At 38.5% G+C, this 19900-nt stretch overlaps 1 protein-coding gene across 1 annotated transcript in view; it reads right to left on the bottom strand.

Annotated features, from left to right (window-relative positions):
- Positions 1 to 15630, bottom strand: part of MUC2 (mucin 2, oligomeric mucus/gel-forming) — a gene marked incomplete at both ends in the record, with an annotated part of 93516 nt that extends 77886 nt beyond the window's left edge. The window contains 15 exons of the mRNA XM_082317294.1: positions 279 to 405; positions 1324 to 1418; positions 2028 to 2192; positions 2761 to 2898; positions 5524 to 5593; positions 6613 to 6723; positions 7396 to 7534; positions 7859 to 7976; positions 8695 to 8820; positions 9276 to 9492; positions 9732 to 9841; positions 10240 to 10330; positions 11021 to 11135; positions 13642 to 13906; positions 15561 to 15630. Of these exons, the coding sequence (XP_082173420.1) occupies positions 279 to 405; positions 1324 to 1418; positions 2028 to 2192; positions 2761 to 2898; positions 5524 to 5593; positions 6613 to 6723; positions 7396 to 7534; positions 7859 to 7976; positions 8695 to 8820; positions 9276 to 9492; positions 9732 to 9841; positions 10240 to 10330; positions 11021 to 11135; positions 13642 to 13906; positions 15561 to 15630 (1957 nt within the window). The remainder of the gene's footprint in view (positions 1 to 278; positions 406 to 1323; positions 1419 to 2027; positions 2193 to 2760; positions 2899 to 5523; positions 5594 to 6612; positions 6724 to 7395; positions 7535 to 7858; positions 7977 to 8694; positions 8821 to 9275; positions 9493 to 9731; positions 9842 to 10239; positions 10331 to 11020; positions 11136 to 13641; positions 13907 to 15560) is intronic.
- Positions 15631 to 19900: the final 4270 nt, after the last annotated feature.

The following is a 19900-nucleotide window of genomic DNA, read 5'->3' as shown; positions in this document are numbered from 1 at the left end:
AGTCAAAATAGAAACAGCATTATTGTTTAAACTGGAGAAAGAAGGTGAAAGTGAAAAATATTGCTTTCTACTTTTAAATATGTCATGAACAAATGACAGCTAAAGAATATAACATGAATTAGTAAACATTATAAGCTTTGTCTCTTTTAAGTCCGTTAGACATTTCTAAGCTACTCCAAATCCCTTAACATTGAGATCACTGACATCAAAATTCAGAGAGAACCTGCTTATTTCTCGTGGCTAATTAATTCCATGGGGATTACAGTTCCACTACTTACTGCAGACACTTTTTCTCCAGCCTCCCAGTATGATCCCTTTGAAAGCACAGGCTCTTGAGTAAGAGGACAGGGCAGCACACAAGCATTCTTCATTGTCTTCGCAGAGGCAGGTGTCATATTTACATTTCTGAAAAAAGAATTAAAGGGTCAGCAAGCCCACAGGAAACCAATAGGCAATGGCAACTCAGTTGCTATGAAGTATCCTGTGTCCTTTCTCTGATGTTTTTGCACGATCAGAGAACAATAGAAGGAATGGACAAAGACCAGAGACTGAAAGTGCTTCTTCATTTCATACACAATGAAAATGCTTGGATGCTTATCCTAACCTAAGCCAAGCCTCTTGAACCTTTACAAAGTAGCCAGCCTCCTAACAACACCTGTCTTAAAGGATTTTGATACCATTCTTTCTCAGTTACAACTCAGAAATGCAGAGATCCATAAAAATTAAAAATCATAATGGCAAAATATTAACCAGATCTATGAAGATCTTCACAAGATTTGAGCTCAGACTGAGTTCCAGGTATGAGCAAAGACTTAGGAATTTCTTCTTTTTTGCTCAGGTAAGCCTCACTTACCGCTCAACAGTGATGAACATAGGGGAAAAAGAAACCAGGGAGGTTCTGGCATGAAAATGATTTGGTGTTACATTCCAACCAATACCGGAAACTTAATAAATATTTACTTTTTTTCATGACTTAATAGCAACTAATGTGTAAGGGTAGACTTAAACTTTCTGTGCACATCTGCATCTCTTGAATCTTCCTTCCAGTTCAAGTATCCAATCCAATAAAAATGTACATTAAATACAAAACATAAGAAACCAGAAGAACAAATGTACCTTTTTCTTCAGCAGCATTCTGTAAGAATCTCATCATAGGAGATACTTTGGATGCATGCTATGCTGCCTCAGTTAATCCTGCAAAAACTTCACCAGCTCTTATGGGCAAGCTACGCAGTAATGTCTCAAATGTTTGAACAATTATAAATGTCTACAGTCATCCATCTGAAAAAAAGCAGTACTAAAAAGACTGCAAGATTACAATACCTTATAGTATTCTGAAGGATCAATGATTAAGTGACATTTTGCAAAAGGACCCTCTGAGTTTTTCAGCAAAGAACACCAATGCTCAGCATAATTTGCTGTAAAAAAGGAGAAAAATGAAATTATATCATTATATTCATTACATTCACTTATCTTCCTTGTGCCATGTCTAATTATGTTGTCACATAAATGCAATGCAACAATACAAATACAAAACAAGAGAACTGTGTGCAGTTTGGGGAGTGGAGAAACTACATGCAATTACTGCACATGCATTTCTATTCTCTGTTTCAGTTGTCTAGCAGTAGACATGCAATCATAAAATAAAAAATTGTATCTTACTGCTTCAACTTGTCTACATGGAATTGTGACAGCCATTTCCATTTGGGGTCCATAAAGCTAAATTAAACATAGGGGTAAATAACACTAGGAAATACAAGCTGCCTTTGCAGATAATATAAATTAATGACTTTGCTTCCCTGTCTTCCAGCTCAGGATTCCTCTACAATCACGCCCTAACCTTTCACTTCAATTTGATGGGAAATCAGTGCTCATACGTATACATACTTGAAGAAATTATTGATTTGACAGTCCTCTAAAAAAACTTCAATGCCACACTACAACTTTTACATGCCTTTTGCAGTAATATACAGCAAACACTGCTCATTCTGGCAGAAGCCAACCATCTAACTTATTAGTGTGCTTACCACTTTCAATACTGAGACTGCAGGGGTCCTCCAGCTTTTCCTCCTGGTCTGTACAGGTGGACTGAGCTTTCCATGTGTTAGCAAAGGCAGATCCTGTAGCTTCTACAAGCCCACTGGTTGTTTTAAAGTCATCACCTTCCATTCCATTAAAGTTTCCACAAAGACCTATGGAAAAATAAGGTAAAAATTTTACATAATTATTACTCATTGTCATTCTAAAAGGTCAAATGGAAAGGGATAACTGATCACAAACATTAGAAACAGGAGTTTATACAGCTGATTATTCCACCTCAATATTAATACATAACATAAGTACTGAAGATTTAGGAGCCCTATTTTAAATCTTTAATCTCTTGAGAAGAATAGTCTTCATGACGATATCTCTGCCTCAGGAGATCACCAACCTAGCCTGTATTTTTTATGCTTTCAGATTATATTAAAACTACAAAATGCACCAAAAACTCAGTTTTGTGGATAGTTAAAAATTAAACTGAATACAAAAGTAAGGAATATTCTAAGAAACATTCATGTACTGGCACCGGAGTGATAGCTCACTTCAATATGAAATAATAAAAACGCATTTCTAGTTTGCTTGAGTCAATTCTCTTCCAACATTTTGGTTTCTACTTTTAGTTTCCTCCTCTTGAATCAATAAGTAGCACGAATTATCACTCATGTAAAGAATTCATGACTCTTCAGCATGACTTTGCTTCCCATTTGAATAGACACTTGCCTTGAAGTTTTCCTTGAACTGACTGATCCACAGTTGCAAACAGCTGCATGATTGGGAACAACTGGATCTGCAGCTGAAGCCCAAAAGAAGTTTGTACAACAAGGTAGTAGGAAGATGGCTTGAATACTGAGAAGCTGGCTGAAAAACAAAACATGAACTGTGCAGTAAACACACACATAGGCTGCTGAAAGAAACACTTCTTATTAGATTCTAAGGTCTCACCTGCCATGAAAACTCTATCAGGATCAAATTAATCATTTTTTTCCTCTAAAAATTGCTGGCCAACTAGATACAACGCTAGTCTCCACTAACTTAACAAGTCGATTACCTGTCATGACTCATCCCTGGGATCAGAACCAAATTCAGATTTTCTATAATACAGCCTGAACACTAACTCATTAAAGCTGAGCAATCTGAAGAGGAAGGGATTTTCTGAGAAAGTATTATCCCAGCACTGTTGCATACAGTAAGTAATAGGCGTGTCTCTACAAGCCAATACATAGCTAAATCCTACTACTAATAAAATGTTAGATGCTTATACATAAGTTAATCAAGCCATTACAGAAAAATCAGCAGAACTGACACACAAAATCAGCATAGTGGAGGAACTGGGCTTCCTAATTAGAATCACAGAATCATAGAATGTATCAAGTTTGAAAGGACCTGTAAGGATCATCGAGTTCAACTCCCTGCTCCTCGCAGGACTACCTAAATTAAAGCATAGGACTAAGCATTGTCCAGATGCTCCTTGAACTCTGACAAGCTTGGTGCCATGACCACTTCCCTCAGGAGCCTGTTTCAGTGACTGACCACTCTCTCAGTGAAGAACCTTTTCCTAACATCCAGTCTGAACTTCCCCTGGTGCAGCTTCATTTCCTTGTGTCCTATTGCTCATCACTAGAGAGAGATCAGCACCTCCCCCTCTGCTGCTCCTCTTGAGGAAGTTGTAGACTGTGATGAGGTCAACCCTCAGCCTTCTCTTCTCTTAACTGAACAAATCAAGTGACCTCAGCTGTTCCTCGCAAGTCTTGCCCTCGAGACCCTTCACCATCTTGGTCACCCTCCTCTGGACACAGCCTAACAGTTTGGTGTCCTTCTTATAGTGAGGTGCCCAAAACTGCACACAGTACTCAAGATGGGGTCACACTAGTGCAGTGTAGCGTGGGACAATCACCTCCGTTGACCAGCTAGCTATGCTGTGCTTGATGCACCCCAGGATATGGTTGGCCCTTCTGGCTGCCAGGGCTCACTGTTGACTCATATTCAACTTGCCATCAACCGAAACCCCCAGATCTCTTTCCATGGGGCTGTTCTCCAGCCTCTCATCCTCCAATTTGTATGTATAACCAAGATTACCCTGTCCCAGGTACAGAATCTGGCACTTGCTCTTGCTAAATTTTATACAGTTGGTTATTGCCCAGCTCTCTAGTCTATCCAGTTCTCTCTACCCTTGAGGACTCCACAGCTCCTCCTAATTTAGTATCATCGGCAAACTTACTTAATGTACATTTGACTCCTGCATCCAGACCATTTATAAAAACATTAAAGAGCACTGGCCCTAAAACTGAGCCCTGGGGAGCCCCACTGGTGACTGGCCACCAGCCTGATGTAACCTCATTTATTATAACTCCTTGAGCCTGACCTGTCAGCCAATTGTTCACCCAATGTATTATGGACTTGTCTAGCTGTATGCCAGACATTTTGTCCAGAAGGATACTCTGAGAGACGGTATCAAGAGCTTTGCTAACGTCCAAAAAAACAACATCTGCTGGCTAACCAATTTCTTTTAGCAAATCTATTATTATATGCTCTATTTATCTATTTAATCTATAAATGGTGGTCTATTTTATTGCCTAGAGCACTTCAATTTCTCTAAACTTGCAGCTACACACTGTAATTGTTTTTGCACAAGCATTCATGAATGAATCATCCCATGAATACTTGTCCTTTCCGATAAAGAATTACTTTCTTGCAAGTAACTTGCCATCTGCAGATAGGTCAGTAAATAAGAAGCAACACACACTGTTTCAGTGTGCTGCCTGAACATATCTAAAAAGGAGTGATAAAGAGACATTCTACATTGCTTTCAGAAGTTACTCCCAGAGCTCACAGCTGCTGTCTGATAGTGACCTTCCATCAGAAGTTAGGCTCCTAAATTAGGTGATCTGAGTCAGCCTCTGAAAGTGTCTGTCTAAATCCACTGATTATATAAAAAGATGCTGATGTCTCAAGTGAGCTGGGAAGATGAGAGGGTGCTACACAGTACATCCTTCTTTCCTGCCCTGGTTGACCAGAAAATACAGCAATTACCTTCTGCCAGGCTTTCTTCCCACAGGAAGAAAAAAAAATCATGGGGAAGAAGTGAGGTGGGGTAGACATGCCTGAGCCTCACCCTGACTGAGAGCCAGGACATGCCCACACCATGTAGCCAGACTTGGGAAGTGCTAAATACCCCTCTTTATAGGCAGGTTATCTGCTTTAAATTTAAGCCATGACAATTCCTCTTTCCCCAGCTACATGTCGAAGTATATTCAAGATGTATGAAAAAAGTGAAGGGACATTTTTTTCAATCATCTGCTGTATACAGAGTCAGTCTGCCCATGAAATGCTCAGTGACAACTATTAAACCACATTCATCCCCAAGTTGTTCCAAAATCTGAACAAATTTCATATGCCTCTTTTCCACTTTTGCCTCTGAAAAAATACACCCCGACATGAGAAGTCAGGTGTGTGATACACGACACACAAGGCTATGTCCCTTACCTGACACATGAGGCACGTTCACTGTCATCTCATTCAGTAGCACACTGCCATCTGATCTGAAAACCACTACCTGTATAACAGCAAATAGAATCCATGAGGTTCCAGGTACTGAGAGGAAAAGGAACTAATAAAAAAAAAAAAAAAAAGTGGGGAGACATTATGCACATCTAGACTGTAACTAGAACTTAAAATCTTTGAAAGGAAGAATCTCTCTGAAAATTGAATGTGGCAGCAGACCTGTAGGATACAAGTAACGTTTTGTCTTGCTATTCAGTGTTTCACTTACACCTGCCTACAACAATTCATAGCGGTAACAAAATGCAAACCTCATTTCTATTGGGCACCTTGGTTTCAGCAAGTAAAAGAAAATATTGGGCCTTCAGGATCTATAGCAAGTTCCTACTCCTTATAAAAGCATGTGACACAGCTTCAGTGTAATGGTTTAGTATGATTCTGGCATGGTAAGAAAGCAGCTTGTTAAACTTCTTCATAAAATGCTAGTCTGTACATACAGAAACATAAAATGATGGGTTTCTGATTTGGTTTGGTTTTGTTCTAGTCATGCTGGCAAGGACCTGGAAGACCAGAAACACGGGAGGAAAATTATGTGTACATGTATGTAAAATTATGTATAAGTATACTCTAGATATTCCCATAACCAAACAGAATACTAAAGTGAATGAAAATATAAATATTTAAGAAGGTTGGATTGTATCAACATTCAAAGATGGAATCTCTTCTGAAAAAGACTCAGTTAGATCTATAAAATTATATCTGAATAAAGTAAAATACTGCGAGGGGAGGAAGAATGGTACTCTTACTTCCAGCCAGCCCGGAATACAGTGAGAATAATCATATAGCTCAGAGCAGAGAAGGGAAGAGCAGAAAATGTCAGCTTATTTGAATCTCATCTTTTGTTCAGTTTAGGTCTCTTTTGAGTTCTCGAGGCAGAAGCCTGAGTTGTTTTTCAGCCTGTCTGAGGTGTCTTATCTATCCACAATAGCGACTCCAGAAGAATTAGTTATTGCTCCACAATAAGGGAAATATGCTAATTTTCAACATATCTAGCAGAACCGACAGAACACTTACATTTTTTTTGTGATCTACTAACAGCACAACAGTCTTCAAACAGGTCTGCCTGTCTGTGGAGCCACAGGGAGCCAGCTCTGCCAGTAGAGCATGACTGTCATTTACAGTACCCTACAATCACAGAGAAATAAATGTCCATTAGTCCAATCAAAAATGGTTATTTCCAAATAACTGACTAGAGTCATCAGTTACAATAACAATTACTATAGAACTTAGCTATTAAGACCACCATTTCAGCACTGGCTCTGGAAGCTGAACGGTCCTTCAAATTCAGTGGCATGGTTTCTAGTTCAACAAGATATTTGTCATTCTCTAGAAGAACAGGCACCAGATGTTTTAGGGACAGATGAACGAAATAGCTGCCTAGCTCCTTTCCCTAGCTGACTTTAACACTCAGACACAGAGACAGCTATTACAGATCTGGCTGAGAGCTTCTAATCCTGAGAACTTCCAGTTTTTGCAGTCTACCTATCCATGCAGCCAGTGTTCCTTTAATTTCTTATACATGAAGGACTCCACTGGATAATGACAGCATATTTAGTCTACTATCTGGCTAAGTTAACCACCCATTGCAGTAAGTGCCCAACTCCCTCCTAGGGCTATTACAGCCCATCCTGAATTTTCCAGTACAGCTTTTAGCACTTCTGTTTCCCTCATCCCATAAAAATGGAATAAACCAACAGTTCACAGCTGTTAAATATCAGCATACAGACACTTGTATTTACTCTACTTTCTATTTACTCTACTCTCTTTTCTCTTGAAAAGCCCTACAGTACACAGTACCTTGGCCAACACATAGTAACAGTCTCCATGAAAAGTGTATTTCTTCCCATCAAAGGTGGTAATATGGGAACCTCCTTCCACTGAACATGTGCCTGGACAGGGTAGATCTTTGCACGTCCATCTGCCTGAATCACAGGTGCTGTAAACACACAAATAATAAAAAAATGCTTGTAGATATTACAGGAGGTGAGAGCACTGAAAGCATCTGTATACCTAGCAAACAGCAAGGTATCCCCAGGTGTTTTAAAAAACTGTATCTTTGACCATTTCCTTAAAATTTCCCCTCTACCATATGCCATCGATACAATAAAACATTTCAGAAAATTGGTTGCATGGACATGCCACATAAATGTTAAGTTCAGAATGTTTTCAGGAAGTCTCCTGTGACTAAGTGGAAGATTGAAAAATGCAGACCCATTTACAATCATTCAAAGAAAGGTGTATAAACAACCGTGATCCTTACCATTCTTCACATTCATTGGTAATGCTTTCTCCAGGTGAATACTCCTTTCCATGGCGTTTGCAGTGGCACTGGCTAGCAGGTATGCAGCCTTTCTCAGTAATATCATCATACACAGTTCCTGTAAAGCACAACAGTAAACTATTCCAGCTCTTTCTGAAATAAGCAATTTCCACAGAGGAGAAACTCTCAGGAGGCATGCTCTCAACTTGACACAGAAAGCAGAGGCTGAGATTATCAAAACTGTGAAGTTTCTACTCTTTCTACTTTTTGTAATATAAGACACATGGAAAACACTTTTATCCAGCTTTGAAAATCTAAGTCTATCCATTTATATGACTACACACAGATGAAAACCTTGTATAAGTATACAAGAACAATCTCAGAATTTTACATGTTTAGATTTTCAGTCCTTCTGGCATACTCTGTAGGCTATCATTGTAATCTTTTTTCCTAAGGTTGACAGTAAATCTGAAAATTTCACTCACTGTCCCTCATTATCACTCTCTGGGTAAATGATGTCCATTGACTCAGAATTCTTCAACCTAAAACCCATGATTTTCTATATATTAGCAGAAGTCCATTTGTTGAGAAGTAAAAAGCAGATTTATTACCTGTCATTGTGTTACTATGATTTAACTATAAAATCATTGATTAATTAATGAATTATGACTTCCATTTTTAAAAACCTTATAATTATGTTCCCCTAGGGGGGGAAATAATGAGTAGCAGTACTAATTTTTAAGATATAATTTGACTACGTTTAATATTTTAGCTATAGCCTCCTTTGCCAGAGCTCTTGGTTTCGTTCCATATAGAATAGCTAGAATAACACTTGCCTTCAGGGCAGAAACAACCATCCATGTAGTGTTCCTCACAAAGGCTGCTGATCTCCAACTGTGAGCAAGTATCCATGCAGGGTGAGCTGCTTTCTCTATAGATCATGGTATCAGGACAGGTCTTGGCTGAAAGAATGAGAAAGACACCATCAGTTATTTGAGTGTAAAGTCCATCATTCCTCAGAAACCACAGATCATATCCCTTACTCCTCTCAGGTCAGTGGTGTCCCAAGCCAGACTCCATCTGGCAAAGCATGTTTGTCTGTTTCTGAACTGCTTTCCCTGCTTTTTATATTTTCTTCTTTTGGTCTCAATAGGTCAAATTATCCCAGTCACCTACAGCATCAGACCTCACAGTTTTTTAATGGGAACAGAATTTCTACTTGCTGAAAAAGATGTCTTAATAACAAGGATAATAGAAGAAGAAAACTGGAAGAACATAGTATGTAGTTTACTGCACTAGTGGTATGAAATTTATAATATATGCCTATAGTTTTGTAAATAAGGCATGAATTTGAATGTTTCACAGTGCTACATCCATGAAACATTTGTTTCTTTGTAAAATTTATAGAGCTGCTTACGGCAAAAGTACTGTGTCCTCCATTCACCCGGCCGGCCACCCGCATGCGAACACTGGCGAGAATACTCAGAGATGGTGCTGCAGAGGCAGAAGGAGTCCTCATTTCCACTACAGGCACACTTGTCCTGCATGCAGGCTTGGATGTACATTTCCAAATTAAGACGTAACCGACAATCAGCAAATGCAGAGGAAGTGAGCAGCCTCTCACACTCATCATACTAAGGAAGAAGAGTTATAACATTTAAGAGATTTGTAAGCACCTGAGGTTCTAGACACTTCCTGTCTTGTCATAAAAACTGTTGTCTTCTGAAGAGCAACAGTTATTCAAGAAAGGAAGAAGAAACCATTTGCCCTGGAACAGACAAAGTCTTCCCAGCTCCTCACGCACTAACTCCATATAGCACAAGGATGTCTCCATGTGCCCATGCAAGTGAAGTTCACCACTAGGAATACTCACATGCCAGTTACAGCTTGGAAGAGCCTGAGTTTCATCAGGATCTTCACATTTGGCATTGGGTTTGCTGATCTTCTGTAAATTCCCATATGTGATTGAATTGTAGCTTGCAACTATGAGGAAAAAATACAAAGAGGACTTGCTGAGGCCCAAAAATTGACAGCAAGGAGCATTTGATTCCTGGGACTCTACTGATCAAGGAAAACAGTTACTATGGTATCAAACATGCCTGTCATACACAGGTCACTGCTCTGAATTATGTCTATTATGTCTAACTGTGCTTAAAAATTTAAAGTGGTAACAAGAAAAGAAGGCCAGTAGAGAAAAGAACAAGATGATTCATATGGAATAAAATAACCTCAGAAGAGGAATGCAGCACTGGAACATAATGTCTATTCTGCGGCAATCACAGAAATTTCTCAGGTGAAATTTGCTCTCCTGTGATCTTCCTATGCACGATGCTTATCAGCCTATCTTCTGTGATAAGTGTCAGTATGGTAGGATGACTCACCTTCATTGATAAACTCATTGTAGATTGGAACTCCATTGTAATCCCCACAGAGACCACATGTATGGTTATTAAATTTGCTGTCCAGCTCCACCTAGGTAATGGAAAGAAAAAGAAAAAATGGAAAAGAATCATCTGGAGCATGAAGACATTCCGAAGTAAATATGTTTACTTGAAAAGGAAGTTGCCAAATGACAGAAGTGATGATGAACCCGAAATTCTTAGAGAAGGAGCTACTGCAAATGAATTTGTAACGTAGTTGACAAACACACAGTTAGATGCAGAAAGTAATACCGAAAACAGAAAGAAGTGACCGAAGCTCCTGTATTTGAACAATGGCAGTAACCACCATGGTAATATTGATGAAAAGGAAAGCAATCTTAAAATCACAGGGCTTTTTTTTTTTTCTCCTTTTTTTCCCTACTGGGATAAAATTTAAGTCTTGCTATAAATTAGGAAAGTCAATGATGGCAGTCCTTTAAAAGACAGGTGAAGGAAAATGCAGATTGGATTGTGGGAGTGCTCTAGCAAAAAACATTAGCTATTTCTCAGCAAGCTCCTTCTCCCTTTCTTGAGACCAGTAAGGTCATCTGTATACCATACTGCTACCTCTACCACATTGCAGAGAAAGAAACTTTATGTTTTTAAAATAAGGTACTATGAGTGTCAGTTGGATGAGTCAGCCTAACACTCTAGCTCTGTTTAGTTCATTGAGATTCTACTTCTGTTCAGTATACAGTTAAACCCAGGAAATACCAATAAAAAAGACTTGGATCGTACATACCATCAGTGCATCTTCCTGATTCCATATCAGAAACAGGCCTAATTTGGCATAAACCTTGGTGTAAATGTCATTGCTTTCAATGAGCACACCAGAGCTGTAGTAAGGTGTCTTCACACTAGGAAGAAAATCAGAGACTTTGCATTACTACAGAAACATAAGGGATGGCATGAATGTCTGTAATAAGCCAAATATCCTAATGAACAGAGAAACCAGTCTCTGTCTACCTGGTCCTAGCTGCACAAGATGCCTCGTTTCAATGAGGCACAAATTCCTCTCTCTGACATGACATGATAACTGATTGCCTTTAAAAGGCAAAGCAATTTCAGAGGCAAAGCCTCGCTGAGGGTACAGGTTCCTTAAGAAAAAACCCAAAACGTCAGATGTCAGATGTCTTCAACTTAATCAAAGGAAAATTCATCATCATTGTGGTATTAACAGAGGATATTTAAACACTCACTAATAATTACTTCAATGAAAGAAGTAACAACATAAATGGAAGCTTTTCTTTACCAAAAGATCTTACAACCATTTCAGAGAGAATGAATGTTCCTTTGCAAGGGTCTTCCTCCTCAAGAGAGAGTTCAAAAAGCACAGGCAGATACAGGGACTGCCAACAAAAGTTTTAAGAAAAAGGAGCATGTTAAGAGGAATTCCGTAGTTAGTTCATTAGTTTTCAGTTGACAGGACCAAGCTTGTTAATGGTGACAGCAAGGCATATTAATGTGACAGAAGATATTTTGCAGAAGGCTGAGCATAGACGTTTTTGTCTGATAAAGAATCAATTCACCAGATCTCTCCCCTGTTCTTGTACGTCTGTCTTACAGTGCTCTATGTAACAAGTCACACTGCTGAATTTTATTCAGCAATAAAGAGATTGTGGCAAGCAGCCTCATCCTATAAAATCTGAAGAACTAGAGTCTGTTCAAACAGAAGTAGTGTAAACTGGAATCCAGTCAAAATAACCAGTTCATTTTCTACAGATATGCCAATATAATTGTTACCTATCAGGATTCATGTATGTCTATGCACATCTCTTAACTAGTCTCTTGACTGGGAGAATTTTAACTCCTAATTTCCTGTCACTGGGATTTTTCCAACTATTTACCTCACACATTTTTAACATGGCCAAATGACTTATACATCTAAATACTAGGCAGGAACTCGGAAGCCATCATTTCTATTTTTGGCTGCATTGTTCATCCTCTGGACAATGAGGCCTTATGAGATCACATTTTTAGAGAGGGATTATAAAACATTGGGCAGCTTTTCACCTTTCAGCTATCACAGCATGGAATATTTCTCTTTTTTTCTAATACTAGGACATTCAATCAAACAGTGGATCAGGTATCAAAAGGCAAATTCATACATTTTTCTACTTTCCAGTTTTTACTTCAGTAGTGTGAAATGCTACTGTACATGACAATGGGTCATATATTATTTAAAGAACAATATGGGAAATTAAGTTCTACAAAAAACTAAATCCTCCATGCAGCAAAAACCTGTTCAGAAGGGATCTATTGTTTTATGAACACTACCTAAGACAAAAGGAGGCTTGGTTTAAGGAAAACAATTTTTAAAGGATTTCTAAACTTGTTTTTCATGGAGTTCTTTTTAAGACCTGAGTACACAATAAAGGGCTTTTTCAGTTTGGGGCAAGAATGTATTTTTTATAACTTCATGTCATTTTGTTATGCATTCTGGTATGATCCTTGAAAAACTCAATGTTATTTTCTATCTTTGAACAGATTTTCAGTTCAGTGGCTTCCAAACTTTAGAGCAAAAGCTGAATTCTGGACAAAACTCAGTCCTACAATGAAAAAAAATAAAGGGTTTTTAAAAAATTATGCTAAGACACACTAACAGCCAGTTTCTTCTGTCTTCAGAACTATGTCTTAACCTATGAGTTGCTTCACTTGTTTCAGTATGTATATATACACACACTGAAAGGATAGGCTAACGATAGGAAAGGCTAAGTTAGGACACTACTTGGCAGCAGTAATGGTGTCAGACTAGTTCCTTGTGCAACCACATTACACGGAGGAGAAAAATACTACTGCTCACTGTGAAAAAGTACATATTGCCGCATACAAATCAGTGTAAATTTTGACCTGCATTATATCTGTTATAATCCCTTGAGGAATGGCTTGGACCTCAAAGAATTAATTATGAACATCAGAAAAAAACACCTCTCTCCTGCCACAAAATAAGAGAAAAAGACCCCAGAGAAATGCATCTTCATTTTCAAGGATTTGCTAGACCATCTGCTAAGGTAAACTCAAGGTGATGCCATAAAACAAATGAAGCTATGTCATTTTATGCCAGTGAAAGATCTGGCTCATGAGCTGCATTGTTTCCTGCACAGCCAGAAGAAGAAAAATTCACTCAAACCTCTTCCTGACTTGCATTTAAATCATCCCTTATGCCAGTGTAGAAATGACAATTAATACTAAAGTCCCTCCTCAAAGCAATTTTTATGCTGAATTTCAAAGGGCTTTTTTTTGCTTGTAGAAATGCTTGTAGCAGTTACCTTAATGGTATACAGACAGCTGTGTAAAGAATCAATCCTGCTTTTATCTTCCCAGCACATTTCTCTGAAATACTATTACACTAAAGGAACTTACATCCGCCCATCCACTACAGCCAGTTTTGGTCTGAGGTACACTGTAAAGTCCTTGATTGTTATCAGAATATACTGGATCACAGGGTGGTTATTGCTGTTCAGAGCACGCTGAATGTGGACAGAGAACTCCTTGTAAGACTCTCGGCAGTCAGAAGCAAAATTATACTCGCAAATGCCAGGAAATTGATAGATGTCTCCATCAAAAGTTTTGAAATGGTTGTTTCCCCAAGTGCTGCAGACATAGTGGTCATGGTTTCTTGTCCTTCCTGTTAAGCGATGAAAAAGAAATAGGCGTGAAAACGGGGAAATGAACGAGCTAGTGTCAAGAAAAGGTAGAGTGTTGCATTTTACAGCAGAAACCACTTGGAATTATATGCACAGTGATTCCACAGATCTCAAGCCTGATGAAGTATCTGCATATTAAGCAGAAGAGATGTGAATCTCTAATGGAAAATAAGACATGAACGAATACTGCTGAGAGCGGGGTATATCATATAATCCTCACTGAGGTGAAGGAACTTGTCTGCATGAAGTGGGGAAACTTAACCCTCTGACCACTAATAAGCTGGTGCATCAGTGTCATGGAGCTGCTATGCAAAACATATGAATATATTCTGAATCACAGTATCATTTTTAGCAATATTAAATATTTCTAAGAGCTATTTTCTTCCCTGAAGCAACATGCACTAGAATGGAAACAGAGTTAGGAAGCTAAGGAAGTACCACTCCTACTCTGGAAGGCAAACAGGTTAAATGCTATGAATGGACTTGTGCACAACAGGATTTTGTAAAGAATTCCTTCTTCTCCTAACAGAAGTAGTGATTTCTATTACTACTGAATAGAAATTCTTCAGAAGATGATAGGTCAGAAAATAACGATGGTAGGAGGAGAAAAAAAAATTTTTTTTTTTTGCAATAGCAAAAGATGAAGATGATGATATTTGTTCCCTTCCCAGCCATCTATACCAATAAATAATACAAATTAACACAGTATCTGATAAATCTGAAGGTGGGGTAGATTAGGGTTGAATATAAAAGCTGAGCATACTTGGGAAGCTTGTCAAGGTACCAAAAGCACACATGCCACTCATCTTCACAAGATTTTCTTTCAGCGTTTAATTTGAGAAAGCAAAACTACCAAGGGGACCTCTAAGTTATTGTACAATGGTATCAATCGTACCAGACACATCCAGCCAAGCTGGTATGCTTCTCTCCCCAGAAGGAAGGCTACACAGAGATTCCCCCAGAGCTCACAGCTGGGATAGCAAATGCAAGATAATGCTTTCCTCCCATTACTGAATTCAAGATGCAGCAGACCAAGACCAATACCCCAAACCTGATCACTGCACAAAATTCATCACCTATTCCTCCAAAAATAGTTTTCAGTATGAGAGCTCCATTTCAACACTTCAAAGAAAGTTGATAACAAATAGAGTAAATAAGAGCTTTTACAGAAGGATTATTCATGTCTGGAATGACAAAATGAGCTTTGTCCAATGTTACGACGTTCACTTTTGAGGAAAGTATTTATGTCATTCCAAAGTAACAGAAGGCACAATCATCCACTTTCTTCATTGCTGTAACAATGAACCTCCCAAACTCCTATAGCTGCTTTCTGCCAAGTAGTTGTCATACCTAGGAAAGTCTCAACACATGGAAAGAAAAGTAACACTGAAAATATTTTCCAAGCACATCAAACTAGAGATTAATGCAGTAGATATAGGTACTAATCTCTCCAAGGAGAGCAGTATCTACCTATGTTCACCGAGCCATGTAGCCTCAGTATTTGAAAATTTAAGAAATTTAAGGCAGCTTAAAACTATTTATATGCACTGCCTCCTTCTATCTCTGCAGTGGTATTTTAATTCTCTTCCTCTTTTCCAGGAGGCAATCTGCTACCATTTCATTTCTAGAGCTTACCTTTTCTTATTTCACTTGCATAGGAAAGAGCCAGCCAGAGCATAAAAAGGCTGGCAACTCTTAGCCCCATGGCGGCTAAGGTGGGTGAACTGGGAACTCCACTGAAAACTTTGCTTTATATAATATCCACTGATGCAACTGATTCTATCACAGGGGAGGAGACACAAAGGGAGGAGGAAGGAGGAGGGGTAAAAAAATAGGTGTGATATTTACAGAAGATAAGAAGTAAACAGAAAGGTATTTTTCACCATAAATGAAGGAATTCAGTATACAGGAAATGGTATAATATTGATTCAGTAATCACGCAATTTTTTATTGCTCTATTTCATCTACAGGATGCTATGCTTTTAAATCCTTCAAAAGCTCATGCCAAGTTTAACCTTCAGTAACTCCTATAACAAATAGTGAATTTTGGAGTGGCTGAACAAAGAAATCCCTTGGAGGAAGTTTAGGATGAGATACCCTCAAACAATGGCTTCAAAGCCAAAGGATTTTTCATTTTTCACCATCACGTAGAATGATTTCTGTAGAAATTAAACGATGCTTGTGAAGCTCCTTGTAAACAACACAGTAACCCTTACAAATAAAAATGATACACCATGCATTGTAAAGTTATTTTGCAGACAATTGTTGGATTCCTTTTATTTGTAAAGCTCTGGGGAGCATCTAAAACAAGGTATAGCCCATACTGCGTATTGTGCCCAAAACATAACTGAGATGGGATGACAAGGTAAATTCAAGGAATTCACAGCAAAAGAGATGCTTCATTGAACATTGTCATGGCGCAACAGAAGGTCCATCAAAAAGGTTGCAGAAACTCTCACAACATATTAAGCTTGGGGGGGGGGGGAGAAAAAAAAAAAAGGAAAAAGGGGAAAACATTACTGTCCAGACTGAATAACAATTGTTTTCAGACAGAATCCTCCTAAACAGCTTGTTCTTTCTTACCTTCTACATGAATGATAAATGTACTAGTCTACTGTCCCATGTCAGATCCTACAAAAGCTACAGGGTCAGCTTTGCTTTGTGCAGAGAAAGATGAAGAGGGTCCTTGAGAGAAGAAGAAAGCAGAAAACAAAACCAGGAACCAGTTCAGAATGCTGCTTCAGAAATACAAGATTTCCACATGTACTGTATTTTACCCTGAAAAGTTCCTTTGAGAAGGTGTTTCTGCAACTCTCTTTAGAACACAAAACACAGACTCCTTGAGGTAAAATACACTTATTTCAACAGATCTTTTACCATGGCTGCTTCATAGCACTAACAGGGTATACTTCTAAAAGCTCCCAGGCCAGGCTCTATTATTTTCTCATCATAAGTTTCTCAGTGCAGCATCTAGAAATCTCTAGAAATCTCTAATCCTCTTAATCCTTACTTTCATTGCTCAAATTACAAGTAGAACTTTTATATTTTGTAAAACACCAAGGAAACTCTTCATTTAGCCCTTTTTGCTGCTCTAGTTAACTAGAAACACCCTTTTGTAATAAAGGCATGGTCTTTAGCTATTGTCGTCTTTTATTTGCTATTTTTATCTCAAGTACAGCCTAGCCTCGACCTGAATATCTTCCTGTTTTCCCTCAATACATCTCAAAAGGTTTTAGACTTTCTGCTTTTCCTATTTGAGGATACAGATTTGCACTTCTTTCACCCTTACATAGGGTATAATTTACTCAGCACTCATGACTGAAATTAAGTAGTTGCCCTTTTCTCCTTTGGGAGTCTATCACTACAAGAATATAGAATTGATTTTCCTTCTTGGAAAATAAAGATAAAACCAGTAATAACCAGTTAGAACAAACCATTTAGAGAAAAAAGGAGAATCACTGTCTAGAGACCTTTCCCTGATGGTTACTTTAGCAGGTCTAACTTCTTATGACACCTCAGAGACATCTCCTGTCTTAGAATTTTCTGTCTTTTATGCCACCAAAACTCTTAGTTCAGAAATGTTTTCTAAAAATATTTAGGAGATTCCCAAAGGACTTTATTTTGAGCTTTTTTTTTTCTCCCTGTGTTTTTCCAGATAGTGGCCTGTCTGGAACTACTATTGCCCCAGAAAAAAAGAGTCTCCATGACTTATTTCATATACAGTCTTTGCAAACTCTAACAGCAACTCCATGTACGCAGCAGACCTGACCCCTTTTTAGATTAAATTGGATGTGTATGCTCACAGGTATAAGTTGGAAACTTGCATATTTTCCATTCAAGTTTCTTTGCCACGAAACTTCTAGATCTGGGACCAGCCTCATTCATTTGCTGGGACTGTGAAAGGTAATCATCCTCCACCTAAAGATGCACCATCCCTCAATTCAATATACTGGTGTTCTTCTCCCATGCAGGTGAAAGATGCACCGTTCTTTGGGTGATATGGATAGGTCTAACCCCTTGAAGAGCTACTCTTAGCCAAGCACCACTAAATTTTAGTGACTGATTTTCTCTGCTCCAGCTCTGGCCTGAGTGTACAGGGAGCACAACTCCTTCTTGGGCTATAAAGATAAAACAGGACTATTTTCCTTCTCCAGTCTTTTCTTCTCAGAGTGACCAACAACTTCTCATTGTTCCTTCTGACATATGAGAAGCTGTGGCTTGCTATCACATCCCAAACTGGAGAATAAGGGAAAGCAACATGCCTTTGAGCATTGAGACCACTCTTACAGAATTTGCACTCAAGATTACATGGCTGTGCTGATCTGAGAAGAAATGAGTACAGATCCTTATCTTCACAATTCATAAGTATTTGTACTTTTGCTAGCATTAGCAAGTGTCCTAAACTATACCATCTCTGTTTCCTTATTGCCAGAAGGGTAATGATCCTGTCTACCAGCTGCTTTATATGCCTTTCAGAAATAATGTCTCTGAGGTAGACATCATAAGCCTGTTTTATTTCATGCTCAGCTACCTTACAGCTTATTGGATTACACGTTTTAACCCAGAAGAATCTTACTGTTAATGCACAGATAACTTTGCAACCACATGTATGCATTATTTTATTTACTATAAATTGTTTGACAACCTGAAGTAATCAATCCATTTTGGAACACAGACAATTCTACTTCAGCATTAGCATCTTTGCTTTAAGTTTACATCAATTCTCTACATCTGAGTTGACCTGTCTGTGGAACTTCATCCCATTCCTTGCTTCTGGTCATCTTAATCAGAAGTCATCTTCCACTTTCCAATACCAGGTATTCATTTGCCCTTAATACCAATGATACTTCATCTTATAATTCTGCATGCACTTCAATCCTCTCCCAGTAGGGCTGCTACAACTGAAAATATATGGAATCCTAACTGGGTAAAAGCTATCACTGTGCAAGTGGCATCACCAGAACAAGCGATGAGAAGGAGTGTTTTCATATTTAGGTGCCACTGCTGAGTCTTAACAGAGATAGTTTTTTTAAAAGTTCCTGAAGTCCATGAGTAGAAATACAAGTTCCCATATTCTTTCACTATATGCCTGACCTAGGAGTCCCAACACCAGTGCCACAACAGCCAATGCTAAAATTCAAAGTTTAAAAAAAAAAAAAAAGTTGATAGCATGGCAAGTGTGTTTGTTATAGCAGCAGATGCAGAAGGAGAGAGAAAAAATGTGTTTTGAGTCATAGCTGTGTCAATGCATTGAGTGTTTCCCTACCCTTAAACTTTTATGAGACTATTTCTAATCATTCCATCAGCATAGCTAACTTTTAATGTTCATATTAATTACAGTGTAAATTTATTTTGCAGTATACTTTCTGTTAAAAAGAGAACCTACACAGACGACTATCTTCATTCTGACTCACACTGCAGTAGAAAATGGCCTATATGGAAAATTTATATTACTTTAAGATAAAATTAAGCAGAGATCTGGCTAGGCTTATTGTTTTAGGAAGAACAAGTAATTTTTCAAGAATTTGGGGTCTGTTTCTGTCTTGTAACATACCAAGAGGAAATCTGATTGCAGTCTTGTCACAGCAATCCCAGGATGATCACTGTACAAATACCTCAGAAAGTACAATTATACCTGGTGACTGAAATTTTTTCCATACCTGCTTTTGTATTCCTGACTTGCCACTGATCACAGGCTATCAAACCGAGAAGCAATGTCCTATCAATCAGTGACATTGCTCTGCAGAAGTAGCCATGGGATTTTGTTCTGCTACTCGTCCACCTGCCAGCATTTTACCAGAGCACACCAAGCCTTCCACATGACCATCCAACTGCACGATATACACATGACTCCCTTTATCTCAAGCACAGAGATGGGTTGTCTGAACTCCCTGGCAGCCATTCTGAAATACCTCTGGCAAAATATCGTCAGATTAGGAATTAAGAGATGTCTGACATGCAATCATGGTACTTCC

The sequence above is a fragment of the Platalea leucorodia genome (genome assembly GCF_965183815.1).
Source record: "Platalea leucorodia genome assembly, chromosome: 7".
Classification (NCBI taxonomy): Eukaryota; Metazoa; Chordata; class Aves; order Pelecaniformes; family Threskiornithidae; genus Platalea; species Platalea leucorodia.
The sequence above is the reverse complement of the archived record's forward strand: the minus strand, read 5'-3'. Positions and strand labels throughout refer to the sequence as shown.